Consider the following 20,164-nt stretch of genomic DNA (forward strand, 5'->3'; position numbering starts at 1 on the left):
TATCAGGGCTGTGTAGTGTTTAGAAACGTATCACATGGTGTCGATTTAATGAATTTGTAGTTAGATGGTGATGATATTGTGTTGGTATTGCTGGCTTAATGAAGCCCTTGTAAGACAGACTGTCCGGTGAGGGGGCGGGGGGGGGGGCGACGTCTGCCGTGTATAGGAAACTGTGTGGTATTTTTGTGGAGGATAGTGTGGTGTATGATTTGCTGGAATGTTGGAGACAGCACAAATACCCAGTTCTCGAGCCAGGAGAATTGACAGTTTACGATTAAAATCCCTCGACCCGCCGGGAATCGAAACCGGGGCCCGGATGACCAAAGGACAAGTCGCTCACCACTTAGCCATGGACCTGGACCATTATTTTATGATAACGCAGTTTTAAATAACCACGGTCATAAATGAATGAAATATTTTGCCAACACGGACCAAAGAGAGTTAAAGTAACACTAGGACATTTTCATGGCTAGGTCAAAGTCTGGAAGACTAAACAAAACTTTTTTTGTTGCATGATATTGCGTACTCAATGTTTGTACTTCGTGTTTAATTACAACACGTTCAGTGGTGCAGCTTCCAATTATTTTTCAAGCGCAACTTTTGATGTTTACGGTAAGCACTTGCTATGTGTGTTTTGCTGTCACACTAATTGATGGATCACGTGTTATATTGTTGGACTCCAGAACCGCGGTAATGCTGCATGATGTCAGCGGGACAGCTTTCATGTCGCGATTAGGAGCATGGCCGGCTTGTTTCGACATCCTCACTCGGAACTGCATCTGCTACTACTTCATTCTTGCTAATATAAATTTTCGATGTGTGAGAATTATAATAGATCTCGTAAAGAAATATTTACATTTCAGTTAACATTTCGGCAAAACGTCTGTTTTGTTGTTTACTCACAGAAGGTTATCGACCATGTTGGAGTAATCATTCCAATTTTGTTCTTTCCGCATCAGGATTTCTGTATCATGGATTCGAACCCTTGAAGGAGGTTCTGCCCTCATGTCCACGTACATGTTTCGTCTTACCTTCCGTGATCAGTTGTATGTTTTTTTTTTTTCTAGGGGCTTTACGTCGCACCGACACAGATAGGTCTTATGGCGACGATGGGATAGGAATGGCCTAGGAGTTGGAAGGAAGCGGCCGTGGCCTTAATTAAGGTACAGCCCCAGCATTTGCCTGGTGTGAAAATGGGAAACCACGGAAAACCATCTTCAGGGCTGCCAATAGTGGGATTCGAACCTACTATCTCCCGGATGCAAGCTCACAGCCGCGCGCCTCTACGCGCACGGTCAACTCGCCCGGTGTGTATCTGGTTTGTTATGTAATTTCGGAAGACGTGATGTAAATAGGCGTCTGTCCTGAATTTTGCGAGGGTTAAGATTACTCACAATTTCCCAGTATGACAGAGTACCTCCCCCCTGCTGAAGTAATTACCCTTGGGTCTTAAACTTTCTACAATGCATCCAAAATTCAAAAGCTTGCATGTTTGGCATTGTAAAGGAGCTCCTATAACATGCCAACGAGTTTTGAATTGGAAATCACGGTTGAGTACAAGATAATTTATTATTATTATTATTATTATTATTATTATTATTATTATTATTATTATTATTATTAAAGCTAATGCAGTGAGCTCGCAGTTGCGATCAGCAGTATTCTGTAAGAAGGAAGTCAGCTCCCAGACGAAACTATCTTTATATCAGTCTGTTTTCAGACCAACTTTGCTTTACGGGAGCGAAAGCTGGGTGGACTCAGGATATCGTATTCATAAGTTAGAAGTAACAGACATGAAAGTAGCGAGAATGATTGCTGGTACAAACAGGTGGGAACAATGGCAGGATGGTACTCGGAATGAGGAGATAAAGGCTAATTTAGGAATGAATTCGATGCATGAAGCTGTACGCATAAACCGGCTTCGGTGGTGGGGTCATGTGAGGCGAATGGAGGAGGATAGGTTACCTAGGAGAATAATGGACTCTGTTATGGAGGGTAAGAGAAGTAGAGGGAGACCAATACGACGATGGTTAAACTCGGTTTCTAACGATTTAAAGATAAGAGGTATAGAACTAAATGAGGCCACAACACTAGTTTCAAATAGAGGATTGTGGCGACGTTTAGTAAATTCTCAGAGGCTTGTAGACTGAACGCTGAAAGGCACTACAGTCTATAATGATAATGTATGTATGTATGTATGTATGTATGTATTTATTATTATTATTATTATTATTATTATTATTATTATTATTATTATTATTATTAACCCACATTCTGGTGGGGCCATGGGTCAGATCTGTGTCGCACAGGTGAACTTGGTGGGTTCCCTAGCTCGCCTTCTGTATATGGAAGAATGTATTCAACCACTACGTATTTGTGTGATAGCTCATAGTGTGGTAAATGAAATGGCGTATGGCTTTTAGTGCCGGGAGTGTCCGAGGACATGTTCGGCTCGCCAGGTGCAGGTCTTTTGATTTGACTCCCGTAGGCAACCTTCACGTCGTGATGAGGATGAAATGATGAAGACGACGCATACACCCAGCCCCGTGTCAGCGAAATTAACCAATGATGGTTAAAATTTTCGACCCTTCCGAGAATCTAACCCGGGACCCCTGTGACCAAAGGCAAGCACGCTAACCATTTAGCTATGGAGCCGGACATAGTGTGGTGAGTTGAGTGGAATTGAAGATGCGTGTACAGAGTAAAACAGAGCACCCAATCCCCGATCAGGAGTACTCAAACGGACGTGGCAAAATTCCCAGGCCGGGGACCCGGAACGCTCTGAATCAAAAGCCGCTTCATTGACCATTCAGTGAAACACCCAGACAACGCTCACAAAGACTAAGGAATCAAAATTGAATGTCAAGCTTAGATCGCTGCAATTTTAAGCCACCCCTCTCCAAAATAAACTGAGAACACTAAAAGGAACCACGAATGTATGGAAGACATCAATTCGGGTTTCTCGGAGAAAAGCAGTGGTTTTATTTCTTCTTCGGATCGGCCATTATGTATCAGCACACTCCTACTTACTGAAGGGAGAAGCCCCCCTCCTCCGGTGTGTACTTGCGGGGGTCATATTACAGTGGTACACATCTTTATGGAAAGCGATCTGCGCCGTTGTCTAAAACTTCCGAGTACTATCTCTCATATCCTCAACTTTTATTTTATTGTTAACTAAGTTTTATTCTACTGACTCTGTTTTAGTTTGTTTTTTGTGTATTTTAACTCGTATACTATATACGATTCCACTTATTCTTTAATCTAATTTTTATATTATTTTATCAGAAAATGGGACATAGCGAATTAGATCCACCGATCATTTTAAATTCATAATTATATTTCACCATCATTTGTTTTAAATTCTAGCCATTGGATACAGTTTAAAATATTAATTAAAGTTTCATTTTGTTCCACCTTGTACCATTAGGGGTCGATGACCTAAATGTTTGGCCCCTTTAAACAACAACCACCATCATCATCATCATCACTACCGGTACTGCCTACAGCATGCATATTTTATATCGGGTGAAATTATGCACATTTGAGGCTAGGATACAGGTGACTAATATGTGTGTTAATGTAGTGTATCATTGCCAGGCTGCGTGGCACAGTTTTTGGCGTTTTCGATCCCGGCTCAGTTCAATGGTACTTGAAAGTATGCCGGCACGTGAAAGAACTCCTACGAGACAAAATTACGGTTAGTTGGCGTCTTGAGGCCTTGAATGTTTTCCTTCTGGAAACATAATTTTTTGTGTTACTTCTGCATTGTAAATGAATGACACTTTGAGCACGTAACGTTTGTGTACTAACTTCACGTTACCATGTTTTAATAATAATAATCATGTTATTTGCTTTACGTCCCACTAACTACTTTTACGGTCTTCGGAGACGCCGAGGTGCCGGAATTTAGTCCCGCAGGAGTTCTTTTACGTGCCGGTAAATCTACCGACACAAGGCTGTCGTATTTGAGCACCTTCAAATACCACCGGACTGAGCCAGGATCGAACTTACCATGTTTTATACAACAGTCTATTTGTAATACCTTTTTGGTACTGAAATGATATTTTGTTAAGTAACTCATGGCCCTCCCTGTAGTCCTCGTGACTCGGCATCAAACCAGTTAATTTTACCTCATAGTTCCCAAACACGGAGAGCTATCTCAGTGTGATGTTACAAGATCTGGATACATGTTGATGTACACTTCTTTAGATGTACCTTGCGAGCTGCTCCGTTTCGTGAATTGATCTGAACCGAGCAGTCGGATTGTGCTAATGAATACCTTGTAGACTGTTCCTTTGTTTTTTTTTTTTTTACCGACGCTGGTAACGTTCCAAATCGCATGATATTGACGTTTGTGAGATACGATCCGTCACTTTTACCCTTTGTGATTGTGTTCCGTGACATTTCTTGTGCGATAAGCCAAACAAGGTATCCGAAACGAAAGAAAAAGTTGTGTGACATTTAGAATGTAGCTTGCTAGGGTGTGTTCGTCTTTCGATTGTCACAAAAGGAAGTCGGTGGGCAATCACAGTGTAGTTCAAACAATGCACAGTACACACACAGACAAAAGCATCAAGCACTTCTCCTTTTTTACTTTACAGTTTGCTTTACATCGCACCGACACAGACAGATTTTATGGCAACGGTTGGATAGGAAAGGGCTAGGAGAAGAATGGCGGCAACCCGGGTCTTGATGAAGATGCAGTCCCAGCATTTGCCTGATGTGGAAATTGGAAAAATACGGAACACCATCTCTATCGCTGCCGACAGCGGGGTTTGAACCTAGTATCTCCCGAATGCAGGCTGACATACGTGCCATCTTCTTTTCGAAGTTACATGTGATCGGCACTTTGTATGGATTTAGCCTAGCTTTTACGGGCATATGCCTTTCCAGACACGAACCCCTTGTGAAGTGATGCATTCACTATTCTCTATTTGGTGGTGTGCAATGAAGTGTTGTAGACGAACACAAACACCCCGCCCCGGAGTTGACCATTCAGCCAAAAACATCGATAACTTCAGGATTTATTACATTCAGAACTGAAGGATATCTCTACATCATCTCGCGATTAATTATTCGAATAGAGTGAATGGTTGCATGTAACTCGAACGGGGAGGTTAGGGTGTGCGTAGAGCCTTCGGCCTCCACAGCGTGGTTATTAAAAATTAGATGATGATGATGATGATGATGATGATTATGACGATTTCATATTATTATTATTATTATTATTATTATTATTATTATTATTATTATTAATTTATAATTGACTCTATTGACTTACAATACACTAGGCCCACCATTTCAAGCGTTTGCTAATCTTCACATTTTTTTACACCAGCCAGTGAAGTTGTTGTTGCATATTTGGTAGGTACATTGTTACACTTTGTTATAATCCTTGGTATTTATTTGCAACATTATTAAGACTTAAACAATTACGGCAGCATTATAATATTTTTCATAGGTACCATTCATTTTTGTTGTGAGATTTTATAACTTTTTTTTTTGCTAGTTGCTTTACGTCGCACCGACACAGATAGGTCTTATGGCGACGATGGGATAGGAAAGGACTAGGAGTTGGAAGGAAGCGGCCGTGGCCTTAATTAAGGTACAGCCCCAGCATTTGCCTGGTGTGAAAATGGGAAACCACGGAAAACCATCTTCAGGGCTGCCGACAGTGGGGCTCGAACCCACGGTCTCCCGGATGCAAGCTCACAGCGGCGCGCCTCTACGCGCACGGCCAACTCGCCCGGTAGATTTTATAACGTTAATCCAAATAAATTCCTAAAATGTTTACTTCATTATGGACATTTTTTAACGACGTCATGAAGAGTCCATAGATTGGTTTTATCTGGTTGTTAACGCTTATCCTGAAGGTCGCAGAATTGAATTGTGGAGCAGTTGGTTGATATATGCACTTAATAATGAACTCCTTTCAGTACAAAATTTCACAACTCCCGTATCTTTTAAGATATTAATCGAGTGAATGTTAAAGGCCTAGCGTGAATATTTGTTAATAATAATAATAATAATAATAATAATAATAATAATAATAATAATCACAGTGAGATACAGGGAATCCAAATAAAGAAGAGGAAATTCGTTCGAAACATCCTCGGCCCAGATCAAAACTCTCACTTATGAGGTATCGTCTAATACAAAATATTATTATTATTATTATTATTATTATTATTATTATTATTATTATTATTATACTGCTTTTCCCACATCTGTGGGGTCGCGGATACGAACTTTGTCGCACATGTGGATTTGGCCCTGTTTTACGGTCGGATGCCCTTCCTGATGCCAACCCTGTATGGAGGGATATAATCACTATTGCGTGTTCCTGTGGTGGTTAGTCGTGTAGTGTTGTCTGAATATGAAGGGGGAAATGTTGGGATAAACATAACAGCCAGTCCGCGGGCCAGAAAAATTAATCAGACGTAATTAAAATCCACGACCCGGCGGGAAATCGAGCCCGGGACACTCTGAACCGAAGGTCGCAACGGTGATCACTCGGCCAATGAGTCGGACTAACACCAGAATATCACGCAGAATGCTTATCTTCTCAAGACGTGAAAATGTCTCACTCCATGGCAGACTGCAGCTAACGAGTATCTGAAAGAAGTAGGTTCAAGAAAAGGGTGAACGGAGTACATAATCTGGAAACGGCGAGAGAAGACGATCTGGCGTAAAATGGCCTGAGGCGCATTCTCTGCTAAGGTGAAGGAATGCTGAAAATCCAGAAAGGCTAGAAGTGTTAATTGTGGTCGTAGTGGCCGAAACGATACGTAAAAAGTAAAGTAAATTGTGTCAGAATGTAAGAGATCTACAAAATTTCTGCACCTCAGCGTCTCCAAAAACCGTAAAAGTAGTCCGTGGGACGTAGACCCAATAAGGTTGGGGTTTAAGAGATATCTGGGGACATATTGGGTATGTAATCGGCAATATTAGTTCACAACAAGCTTGGGTATTGCCCTGTTACTTAGACACGCGTTGTTTTCGGTCATTTCTTAATTTTATAACCAATTGATTGCAAAGGTTAATTACGAATAATTAGTCAATGACTGAAAGGGGACAAGTAATTCAATTACTTAATCCGACAGTTGCGAGTAAACTATGCATTGTATTAAAAATTTCAGTCAGTACTCGGGAGATAGTGGGTTCGAACTACAGTGTCGGTAGCTCTGAAGATGGTTTTCCATGCCTCCGCATTTTCACACCAGGCAAATGCTGGGGTTGTACCAATTAAGGCCATGGTTACTTCCTTCCCACTCCTAGCCCTTTCCTGTGCCATCGTCGCCATAAGACCTATCTGTGTCGGTGGGACGTAAAGTAACTTGAAAAAAACATTTGCACAATTCCACCTGAAGTATGCATTTATACGTATGTAGGCCTACTATCAAACGCCGATCAAATTTTCTATTATTTTGTATCATTACTATATATCTGAAATGTATAAAATCATAACTTTTTTGCATACGAACCTGGGCTGTACTCATAACCTTGTTGTAGGTCGGAAACTTGTAACGAAGAACGTGAAATAGAACCACAGGCAGAATGTCTTGCGTATTAATGTATTTTGTCAGGTCATATCATTTTATTGAAGTTAATGCTGCCATTGCTCCAGCAGCTTCGTGCAGCACGAACAAGTTGCTAAAATGACCTGTTAGAGACCGTTACCTAGTAGTCTTTCATCTTTTTCTTTTCTTTTTCTGGCAGAACAGTATGATGCTTATGAAAACAAGTGTGCTGATTTCTGATTGGAGTATTTGAAGGCATGTTGTTCTTTTTTGCGTGTTACGGGTAGCATCATTGTGATAGGCTATGCAATAGATCTCTCTTGTTTATGTTATGCAGGTCACGTTCAAGCGGGTTTATACAGCTGGTTATTGAAACAATGCCAATTTGGTAACACCACTGAAAAAAAAAATGTAAAAAGGAAAGATTAGATCTATATACTGGACGTTCGTAACTTAATGTCAATCTCATGAAGGGACATATTCCTTGTTGAATTATACATGGATTTGTCTGAATATATCTTAGTACAAATTCTAGCATTTTATGAACAAACCTAAAAATGGTAAATTTAGACGATGATTTCTTTGATACAAAAATATTAAAATGTGGGAAATAACTTGGCATGTGTCTCCACTTTATTAGAAAATTAACAACAATCCATATGTGTTCATTTAAAATATACAATTGGTAACAATATTAGGTCTTCATTAGTTTTCAATAAGTTGTTACAGCAACATTAAAGAAGAAAGAAAAGAAGTACGAAAATGATCACAATGAACGGCGCAGTCACTTCATCACTCACTCACTCAGTGGAGAAGGTGCTTACGCCGAAAAGCGTGATCTCTATGGACAAAAAGAAACCTCACAGTGCTCTTGTGCTGAATCTACTTGAGCAATTAAGTTAAGAGGTCTCACGGACGCCGCAAGCGAGATACTCAGGTGCGCCTGTGTGGCAGGACTTAGTTTCAATTCTCCCTACATCAAATGCACGTTGCCGTTGCGACAAAGAATATCGTTACAAGAGACGATTATCGCACATTTAATTCAGCAGTCAGAGGTTAACACTGAAGTTTGAACAAATGTTGGTAATATGGACACGTGGTAATTATATGGCAGTACAAAGGAGTGGTATCTCTGTTTTACTTATTACAGAAATCGTCTTCTAAATTTCTCAATTACAGACATGTGTATCTCGTAAACGATTATAATTTGTACTAAGGTATGTTGGGTTAACGTGATGTAGAATTCTACAAAACAGATATTCTTAAAATGATGTACGATAGCTTATGGTCACTCTGTAGATAGAATCTGAGCAGTATTTTTCTATGAAACTGTTCATCTGCTAGGTAGTTTTCAGCAGCCATAAGTTAAGCAAAATATATGAGCTCATGGGTATAAATTTCCTCATAAATTGTAATTTGGAAACTATCTTTGAACGTCCCTGACTTCGCGACATCCCACCCCCCCCCTCCTCCGCCTCCCTCTCTCACCGTGGTACGTTAATATTCTCTAATTGCTTTTTAAATTTAATGTAACTCCTAGGCAGCGCCTAGTGTGGAGCCGAATTAAAACTGATATTCTATCTTTTTTTAAGAGAAACGTCTGTTTTGATGTTGCAGATAACCGGGGAGCGCGATGGGCTGCTTTGGGAGCAAAGATAAACTCTCTAAGGAGGACATGGATTTCCTCAAATCGCACACGAGATACGATGAAGCCACCATCAAGGAGTGGTACAAAGGTTTCAAGGTAAGTGAAACATTCTCTTCTGTATATAAATATTTATTGTTGATTAATTATAATTAAGAATTAGTCATTTTCTAAGCAATAGTGTATGCCAGTTTAACATATTCACCGAATTGAAAAACATTTACACCTTTGAATCTTCAAAGTGGTTGATGCTGAACACATTGAAACGCAGATTGAATTCGTTTACATTCAGTTAAGTGAATGGAATGCCGACTGGTGATAAAGAAGTTACAGACTACATTTAAACATAATTGAGGTAAAACCTAATATTTGTTATCAACTAGTTATTTTCGTAAGGGATTACTGCGACAGGATATTATTAGCTGTAAATATTACATATTCCGTGGATATAAAATACTGAGAACAAATTCAGCCTAACGGTTGCATCACATTCAGTTGATTCAGATTATTCAAATACATTAAATGACTGTCTAGAAACTTTTGTACTTGAAGTCTTGGTTGTAAATCATTTGCGTTCCTTCATTGAAGATCGTTCATATTATTACACACGGAAACATACGTTTCTCATGACATGTTTAGTGATATTCGGAAGTCCTTAAAGAAAAAGTGAACGAATGTGTTATGTTCTTGCCGTCAATGAAATTGCAGTGTCCCTGAGATAGCTGTAATTTACATATCGTGATAGATCTGTTTCTTATCTATTTTTGAAGCGAATTTGCTGTTTGCCCTTGATATTTATTGATAATTTTAGAGTTTAACCGAGTATTTTTCGAAGTTAATTTTATAACTTACGGCAACACCTATTTTACTATACAAGATAATATATATTGAAACAACAGAACATGACATTGAATATGTACTGACCAAAAGTGATACTCTCTAATCTGCAGGCCTTCAGGCTGAGCAGCGGTCGCTTGGTAGTGTCATGCTTTTATTATTTTTATTTTTAAGAAGTGATATTCTAAGTCAGGGTTCTTCAATTATTTTTCCCCGAGGTGTGGATTCATGCTAATATTGCAATAAAGGGAGTTCCGGGATCCAATAAATATTTAGATGAGTAAGTTTGCCGAGCCTTTTCTTAAATGATTCCAAAGGAGTTGTCGAGCATGTCCCTTGATGAATTATTCCAATCAATAATTGCCCTAATGTCTCATCTTGAATTCCAACTTTGTCTTCATATTACATAAACTTTCTTATTTTATAAAAACTCCATCCGTGAAATTGTGGGTTCGAGCCCCAATGTCGGCAGCCCTGAAGATGGTTTTCCGTGGTTTCCCATTTTCACACCAGGTACCTAAGTCCACGGCCTCTTCTTTCCCATTCCTAAGCCTTTCCTATCCCATCGTCGCCATAAGACCCATCTGTGTCGGTGCGACGTAAAACAAATTGTAAAAAAAAACGTTGAAAACTCCACTCAAACTTACTAATTTACTAGTAGGGTCATTACAAGCCATCTCCTTCCACTGATAGGTCGGAACGTTCCACTTGGTCGAGCTGCTCGTCTCCTTTCTCCCAAGTCTTCCAAACTCAGTCTGCAACATTTTCATAACACTACTCTTTTGTTGGAAATCAACCAGGACATTTGGGATGTATTGTGGCTTAGAATAATTTCCTTTAATATTTAATAATAATAATAATAATAATAATAATAATAATAATAATAATAATAATAATAATAATAATGTTATTGTATTGGTTTTACCCCGCAAACTACTTTTATGATTTTCGGGGACGTCTATGTACCGGAATTCTGTCCCGCAGGAGCTCTTACACATTCCCGTAAGTGTACCGATACGAGGCTGATTTATTTATTTATTTATTTATTTATTTATTTATTTATTTATTTATTTATTTATTTATTTATTTATTTATTTATTTATTTTGCAATTGGCTTAACGTCGCACCGACACAGATAGGTCTTGCGGCGAGGATGGGATAGGAAAGACCGAGGAGTTGGAAGGAAGCGGCCATCTTCAGGGCTGCCGACAGTGGGGCTCGAACCCACTTTCTCCCGGATGCAAGCTCACAGCTGCGCGCTCCTAACCGCACGGCCAACTCGCCCCGTGCTCACCTATTTGGGCATTTACAAATACATTTGAACCGTGCTGGGGTCGAACTCACCAAATTGAGCTCAGAAGGCTGTGAAGGAATTCCTTATTATGCTATTAATCTCCCAGGTGCAGAAACTGAAGTAGCCCGTAGGAGTTCGATGTTACATCTTCCGAATAGACACGTTTGATTCAGGACGAAACCCTGCGTCAGGGCAAGCCTGGGAATGTAATGATTGACATAATGGACAGTTTGTTTATTCCAAAGTACTCTACATTACTAAGCAATGCAGAACTGATAATCAATGAAGTGAAAGTCGTTTGTGCACTCAGTGATCGTAGTTTACAAAAGCTGTTCGAACTATTCCCCACCCCACCTAACGTTCCCAGGCAACTTCAGTTTCTGGGCAATCTTTTGAATGATAGATAGATAATATGGCTTATTTTAACTGGCAAAGTTAAGGTACACGTGTTCCTGTCTTACACTTAACCAATGAAATACATAAATAACATAAAATAAAAATATTGAGTAAATGAAAAAAAAAGACTGAAACAAATGACTATGCTATCCTACTGTAAATAACGTATGTTATAACATCATCACGCAGTTGCTCTAGGGAGCCGGTGTTACTTGCTCCGCTCGGGACGGCTGTCAGTCACGTGACAAGAGAGCAGCGGACAGGCGGGTTGCATACCGTGGCAGTACTGTACTTGCCGCTCGGAAATGTTACCATCTGAACAACAGCAATGAAATATATACCAGTACATAAATAAATCACTTTTGAGGAATAAATATAAATATAAATGTAGAAAAAACTAAGTTAATGGTATTTAGCAGAAATAGTAATGCAAATGTCACCTTGCCATTAAACAACCGTAAAATAGAACAAGTCCACCAGTTCAAGTACCTCGGCAGCATAATAACAGGGAGTATGGATCCAGATAAGGAAATCAGATGCAGAATTGAGAACGCTAGAGCTGCATTTCGCAGGATGAGCTCTTTGTTCTGTAATAATCATCTAAATCTGAAGCTCAGACAGAGATTAATGAAGTGCTACATCTGGTCAGTACTGTTATATGGAGCAAAAACATGGACCTTAAAAGCCGCAAGTATCAAACGACTTGCCGCCTTTGAAATGTGGTTGCACAGAAGAATGCTTAGAATACCCTGGACAGATATGATAACAAACGATGAAGTCCTAAGGAGAGCTAGGACAAAGCAAGAACTAATAAGAACTATAAAAGTTCGCAGAACAGCTTATCTGGGCCACATATTAAGAGGAAACAAATATGGCCTCATAAAACTCATTCTCCAAGGTAAAATAGAGGGCAAACGGCGAGTTGGTAGACCAGAGATAACATGGTTACACAACATCAAGCAGTGGACCGGTATTGAGACAACTGAGAGACTCTTCCGACCAGCAGAAGACAGAAAAACTTTCTCCAGAGTAGTCGCCGACGTCTGGGCAACCGGATATGGCACTTGAAGAAGAAGAAGAAGAAGAAGAAGAAGAAGATAGAGTTGAGTAGGGTAATATGAAATATACTTACATCCTCAAATGTGTTGTTTTTAAGTTTTTCTAGTAACACTATCCTTTCCCGGCCTTCATATTTATCATACTTGTTGGCGCGACACAAGGAACAACGGCGCTGCAGATTAAATGTTTTAATGTGATTCAATATTTTATTACATAAACATTTTATGTGTTATTTTCTTTAGGTATCAAATACTCTTCTTCCCAAGAAGGTTTGAAACATGTTGGCGTCGATGGCCTACGCTGTGCTGAACTCTTTTCCATAGTGAATGCAACATTAACCGACTAGACGTGAACGTCGTGTGGTGTGAGGAGATAAAGGATAAACACTACTGTCACCTCTCATGAGTTCACGCGTATCGTGTCGCAATCTAACCTGTCCAGAAAGATGCGCTATACCTTTGCGCCACTGGCCTGCAGTACGCACTAAGCCGTACACTTCCCCTACTTCTTCCCCTACTTGCTCGTTAAGCTGCTCTCGTTCCTCAAGAGCGGGGAGCAAACTGGCTCCGAAGGCATTTCGCTCTCGATTGACGATGCCTGTGTTATAATACACAATATAAATGAACATTTTGCTTCGTAAGTACAATAATAGAATACCTACGAAGAAATTAACTTACAACGAATAATAATAATAATAATAATAATAATAATAATAATAATAATAATAATAATAATAATAATAATAATAATAATAATAATATTATGCATAAACCTACTATTATTTACAAATAATTGGTCCAATTCCAGAAATTTCTCACACTGACGAATGTTACAGTTTTCATGTTATTACTGTGGGCGAAAAACATTACTAAATTGGATTTGGGATAAGGATAACTATGCAGGGAATCACAGGTGAGTATTATCTAGCACAACTGAATAATAATAATAATAATAATAATAATAATAATAATAATAGTGGTGTCGCATTACGAGCTCGTCTCATCGAGATATGTTGAGCACCTACTTTTAAATCTTCCGCAGTTCCATATCCGTCCGCCTCTGTAGTGTAGTGGTTAGCGTGATTAGCTGCCACCCCCGGAGGTCTGGGTTCGATTCCCGGCTCTGCCACAAAATTTGAAAAGTGGTACGAGGGCTGGAACGGGGTCCACTCAGCCTCGGGAGGTCAACTGAGTAGAGGTGGGTTCGATTCCCACCTCAGCCATCCTGGAAGTGGTTTTCCGTGGTTTCCCACTTCTCCTCCAGGCAAATGCCGGGATGGTACCTCACTTAAGGCCACGGCCGCTTCCTTCCCTCTTCCTTGTCTTTCCCTTCCAATCTTCCCATCCCTCAACAAGGACCCTGGTCAGCATAGCAGGTGAGGCCGCCTGGGCGAGGTACTGGTCATTCTCCCCAGTTGTATCCCCGACCCAAAGTCTGAAACTCCAGGACACTGTCCTTGAGGCGGTAGAGGTGGGATCCCTCGCGGAGTCCGAGGGAAAAGCCAACCCTGGAGGATAAACAGATTAAGATAGATAGATAGATAGATAGATAGATAGATAGATCCATATCCCTCTGACCTCCTGCGGAAGGAAGTTCCATTCACGGCTGGTCACAGCAGTGAAGGAAAATGACTGTTTGCTGTGATGACCGCTTAACCGGCCACTATAAATGTTCTGTAATGTCGGATCTTGTGTTGTTAATTTGACAGTGTCTTCTTAGGCAGGTCGATAAAAAATTGTGGGCTACTAGGAAGCCCAAAGTGGAGCCTGCTGTAATTGACGGAGAGACAGTAGCTGTGTGTAATTGTTTGTGGGATTAATCGCATTGCCATTTATTATGCTTGTAATGGCGACGATGAGCTCACTTCATCACCACCGTGACTCAGAGCTAGCAATGTCATATTGTTAAGGCACATGCTACATGTCGGCTTTGTTGTTTTGTCTTGTGGTGGATACCAGTGCATTGCTCACCATGTTTCTACTACATTTCAGTGAGTGGAACTATTTCAAAATGACAGTACTTCATGGTATACTAGACACACGATCTAGAAGTGCCACAGACAGAATTAAACAACGTTCATTTGAATATACGCAATGGATTATACACCTTGGAGAAGTTCTCTCATTCAGTGATTGTCACCAGTTAGAAGTTGATGTGCGAATAAAGAGCAGCTGGAAAAAATACTGGAATTTCGGAATATGGAAGATTATTTCAATGTCTACCAAACCCCATGGCACAATAAACTCGAGGGGCCTTGGCCTACTAAGCGGCCGCTGCTCAGCCCGAAGGCCTGAAGATTACGAGTTGTCGCGTGGCCGGTACGACAAATCCCCTCTCGGGCGTTAATCTTGGCCTTTTAGACCGGGGTCGCTATCGCATCATCAATAGCTCCTCAGTTAAATGTAATCACGTGCCGGGCTGAGTGGCTTAGACGATTAAGGCGCTGGCCATCTGACCCCAATTTGACAGGTTCGATCCTGACTCAGTCCGGTGGTATGTGAAGGTATTCCAATAAGTCATCCTCGTGTCGATAGATTTACTGGCACGTAAAAGAACTCCTGCGGCGATTAGGAGGGAGGTGGCGAGGGAGGACGATCCACCCCCCACTTTATGGGAAGAAATATTTGTTTTTCCATTTTAGCCACCTGACTTTTGTTTAAGTTTCGGCAGACTGAGGAATCTAATAATTATTTTTAAAATCGCCTGAAACTAGAAATTATACCCAAAAAAATCAATGTTTACAATCTCTATTGCTTTTTTCACGTAATTCCTTCCTTCAGTTTCTTTAATTATTAAGAAAAATACTTAGCGGAAATACTCACATAATGTCGTTCGTTGCAGCTAACCGAATCGTACACCGCAGCAGCGTGTATAGTATGCGAACCTTTTCTTGAGCCCTGAGCTCCATAGTGCTGAATGGGAACTATACTGCTAATAATAAGAGTTGGCATCTGACATTTCTTAGAGGGAGGTCTGTTTACTGCCTGCCGAGGCGGGATAAAGGGAGTGGCTGTGTGGTTGCCATGGAAACGAGAGTGGGGCGACTGCGGTTGCCATGGAGATAAAACTTCAGGGCAGCTCGTCTTGCTGGGAGTTGCCAAACCTGTCACTGTCACTGATAAGAACCTGATTGTATAAGAGTGATCGCAAATGGGACGACACCGCCTGGCCAGGTAGTCTACAACAGATCACAGCGGTCAGAATGAAGGACGGAACAAGTGAGCCGGAAGCGAGGGGTAAGAGTATGTAGAAAGGAATGCTGGAATGTGGCAACATCGTGAAATGGCACGTGCAGTGCTCCTCCCTCCAACCTTACCTGTCAGACGCCAACTTTAGTTACGTCTAGTATAGGGCTCATGAAAAGGTTCGCGTACTATGGTGTATGCTGTGAGGAAGGGTAGCAGGGGTATATTTTTTGCCAAGGTCATGGACACTATGGTATGATTCACCCGCTTACCGCGCGCATTCGTCAGTATGGCAGTCTCACTCAGTCAATGTATCTAGTGTCTGTTATTTTGTTAGTATGTAGCTAAATACTAAATGACATTCTAATTTTATAATCACGCCGAATTTAGGTTTAATTATAATACATGTGTTATTATTGTCCCTTTGAAAGTTGTATTCTGTAGTACTATTATTACCGCTCTAAAATTGGTAGACTCAACCTTTACGTCTCTATCGACATTCGCTCAGAGAGCATTAAAATACGTACCATTTTGTACCTTTTGTCTCAATATTTTTACGTCCTCCGCCCCCCCCCCCACCAAGTCCCACAGCACTAGCCCAGAGACCCGGGTACATTTTGTAATCTATACATTTTTGTGCCTCCCCCCTCCCACTTCTAACTCCTAATCGTCGCTACTGCGTCCTGCGGAACTACATTCCGGCATCTCGGCTACTCCGAAATCCGTGAAAGTAGTTAGTGTGACGTAAAGCAATTAACATTATTGTTGTTGTTTGTGTCATCAGTCCATACACTGGTTTGATGCAGTTCTCCATGCCACCCTATCCTTTCAACATACCTCTTGCATCCTACATCTGCTCTCATCTGCTTGTCATATGCGTACCTTGGTCTACGCCTTCCGTTCTTATCCCCTACACTTCTCTCAAAAACCAACTGCACAAGCCCTGGTTGTCTTAAGATGTGTCCCATCATTCTATCTCTTCCTCTCTTCAAATTTAGCCACAACGATCTCCTCTCGCCATCATTCTTCTGTAAAACCACATTTCAAAAGCTTCTATTCTCATTCTTTCTGAGAGAGTTATCGTCCATATTTCACTTCCATACAATGCCACGCCCCAAACGAAAAACTTAAAAACATTTTCCTAATTCTCGTATCAATATTCGAGGTGAGCAAACTTGTTTTCTTAAGAAAGGCCTTCCTTGCTTGTGCTAGGATGCATTTTATGTCGTCCTCACTTCTGCTATCGTTAGTTATTTTACTACCCAAGTAACAATATCCATCCACTTCCTTTAAGATTTCATTTCCTAATCTAATATATCCTGCATCACCTGACTTCGACTGCACTCCATTACTTTTGTTTTGGACTTACTTATTTTCATCTTGTACTCCTCACCCAAGACTTCGTCCATACCATCAGCAACTTCTCCAGATCTTCTGCAGTCTCAGATAAAATAACAATATCATCGGCAAATCTCAGGGTTTTGATTTCCTCTCCTTGGATTGTGATTCCCTTTCCAGATTCTTCTTTGATTACCTTTTCTTCCTGTTCTATATAAACATTGAAAAGGAAGGGGGAGACACTGCAGCCTTGCCTCACTACTTTCCGGATTTCTGCTTCTGTTTAATAGCCCTCGATACTTATCACTGCAGACTGATTTTTATATAGATTTTTGGTCATTCTTCTTTCTCGGTACCTGATCCCAATCACCTTTAGAATCTCAAATAGCTTGGTTCAATCAACATTATCAAATGCCTTTTCTAGATCTAAGAACACCATGCCCGTCTTCATTCAGTCCTCTAAGATCAGACGTAAAGTCAGGATTGCTTCACGTGTTCCTAAATTTCTTCTGAAGACAAACTGATCTTCTCCCAACTCAGTTTCAGCTTGTCTTTCCATTCTTCGTTAATAATACGCGCAGCATCTACCTTTCCTAGGACCATACAAATTTCAACATCTATGCACTTCCCCTCCAGCCATTCTTCCTTAGCTGCCCTGTACTTCCTATCCAATTCATTATTTAATCTCCTGTATTCATTTCTGCCCTCTTCGTTTTTTTGCATTCGTGTATTTTCGTAGTTCATCGATAAGGTCTAATTATCCATTGATTCTTAGTTGATCTTTCTTTTCTTCCTAATATCTCTTCAGCAGCTCTACTGACCTCATTCTTCATGACTGCCCATTATTCTTCTTCTTCTTCGCCTTCTTCCTCTTCTACTGTGTTTCCTTGAGCCTTTCCATTTAGTCCTTGTGCAACATGTTTCTTGAAACAATCCTTCACACTCTTTTCTTTCCACTTGTCTAGATCCTATCTCACTGGACTCCTTCCCTTCTTCAATTCCTTCAACTTCAGACGGCATTTCATGACCAGCAAGCTATAATCCTTTCACTATTCTGGTTGTAGTAGCTTACCCGCTGCCCTATTTCTTATTCATTATTAAGCCAACTCCTGTATTTCCCCTGTTTGATTTTGTGTTGATAATTCTGTAGTCGCCTGAGCAAAAATCCTGCTCTTCCTGCCAACGTACTTCACTTATACCAACTACATCTAACTTTTCAGATTCTTTAACCTACCACAACGATTCAAACTTCTAACGTTCCATGCTCCGACTCACAAAATGTTAGTATCCATCTTCCTGATGATCGCCCCCTCTGGTATAGTCCGCACCCGGAGATCCGAATGGGAGACTATTTTCACCTCTAGAATATTTTACCCGGAGGGAAGCCATCATCAGTACATCATTCATACATATAGAGCTGCATGTCCTCAGGAGCTAGTTAAAGCTGTAATTTCCCGTTGATGTCAGCCGTGCAGCAGTTTCAGCAGAGCTAAGCCATGTTGAGAATTATTACAAGGCCATTTCAGTCAATTATCTAGTTGTGAAAATATAAGGAAATAGTCCTAAACATTATTAAATAAAATAAGTGAGAATAATGAAATAAAGATGAAAGTTCTTCCCTGCCGCCCTTGTAACTTCCGAAGGGCTGCTACCCCCCTTTCGTTGAACAATTCGTTAGCCTGTCTCTCGACAGATACCTATCCGATATGGTTGCACCTGCGGCTCGGCGATATGCTTCATTGGGACGCGCAAGCCTCCCAACCTCGGCAAGATCACATGGTTTGCAGGGGTGGTTATTATTATTATTATTATTATTATTATTATTATTATTATTATTATTTCAGTTTTCTGAAATAATTTTCGGAATAGTGTAAATGTATTGATTGAATCGAAGACAGGTTTATATTTTGTACGGACTGACGGTGTGATTTTCCGGCATCGCATGGTGGAAAAAGTGATGTTTCCACGGTTACCAATTATTGATTTTGGAATGTCGTCTGATGGGTGTGGTAAATATTTCGCAAAGAGCAGGCAAGCACAAACATGAAGATACAAAAGGATAATTTCCACATTTGTATACACTGCTGGCTTCATACAGATGGGTTCTTCCTTCATCAGACCCGTTCTTCTACATCCGTTCCTTCTCTCCGCCTATGGAGCTCGTTTCTGCTTCTTTCATTAGGACGGGGTACTTCAACACCCATTGAGGGATCATCTTGACATATCTGCAGTCCTAAGTCCAATATTTGTTATCCTTCTTCCGCTCATATAGACCTTTCAACCTTGCGTTTATGGTTGAAGAATCAAACGAAGTTCAAGGGGAACTTCATTATTTCCTGCTCAGAAATGCGCGATGCTCTTGTCCTCCTCATCTCAACTTCTACCTCAATTATGCGAAGTGCTCTAGCTGTGTTCGTTATTCACATGCGTGTTGCCGTCACCTCTATATCGTCACGAGCTTCCGCTTGAGGGCGCTGATGAAAATGCAAATGATTTCATTACAAGTAAATTCGGCCTTGACATTTGAGGAGATTTATTAACAAGCGACACCCTCATGAGACGAGTTTACACGAACTTCACAGTGGTGGAAGTAAACTTCGCGCTTTGAAAGGGGGCCAAACTTGAGGAGCTTAACAAGTTTCCAAAGGGTCTTCTATCTCTTGAGCGAGAGGCTCGAAAATCCCATTGTGGAAAATACCATTTCCACTTTGTGAGAATATCACTTTGTGGCTTCAAAAGTATTAAATAATTTGCTGATAGCGCTAGTAAGTATTTGAAAGTGAAGCACAGCTTAATACAGTTATCCCTGTATTTTTAATAATATTTTTTTTTACGTCCCAATAATTACTTTTGATGGTTTTCGGAGACACTGAGCGGCCGGAATATTATC

The 20,164-nt window shown here is 40.6% G+C and overlaps 1 protein-coding gene across 2 annotated transcripts in view; it reads left to right on the forward strand.

Moving 5' to 3' along the window:
* The window catches only part of LOC136872711 (neuronal calcium sensor 2), a 1,371,956-nt gene that overhangs the window by 1,039,998 nt on the left and 311,794 nt on the right, over nt 1-20,164 (forward strand). For both annotated transcript variants that reach the window (XM_068227282.1, XM_067146539.2), the window contains one exon: nt 9,138-9,264. In XM_068227282.1, coding sequence (XP_068083383.1) covers nt 9,154-9,264 — 111 coding nt within the window. In that variant the 5' untranslated portion in view covers nt 9,138-9,153. The remainder of the gene's footprint in view (nt 1-9,137; nt 9,265-20,164) is intronic.

The sequence above is a fragment of the Anabrus simplex genome, chromosome 4 (assembly GCF_040414725.1).
Source record: "Anabrus simplex isolate iqAnaSimp1 chromosome 4, ASM4041472v1, whole genome shotgun sequence".
Taxonomy (NCBI): domain Eukaryota; kingdom Metazoa; phylum Arthropoda; class Insecta; order Orthoptera; family Tettigoniidae; genus Anabrus; species Anabrus simplex.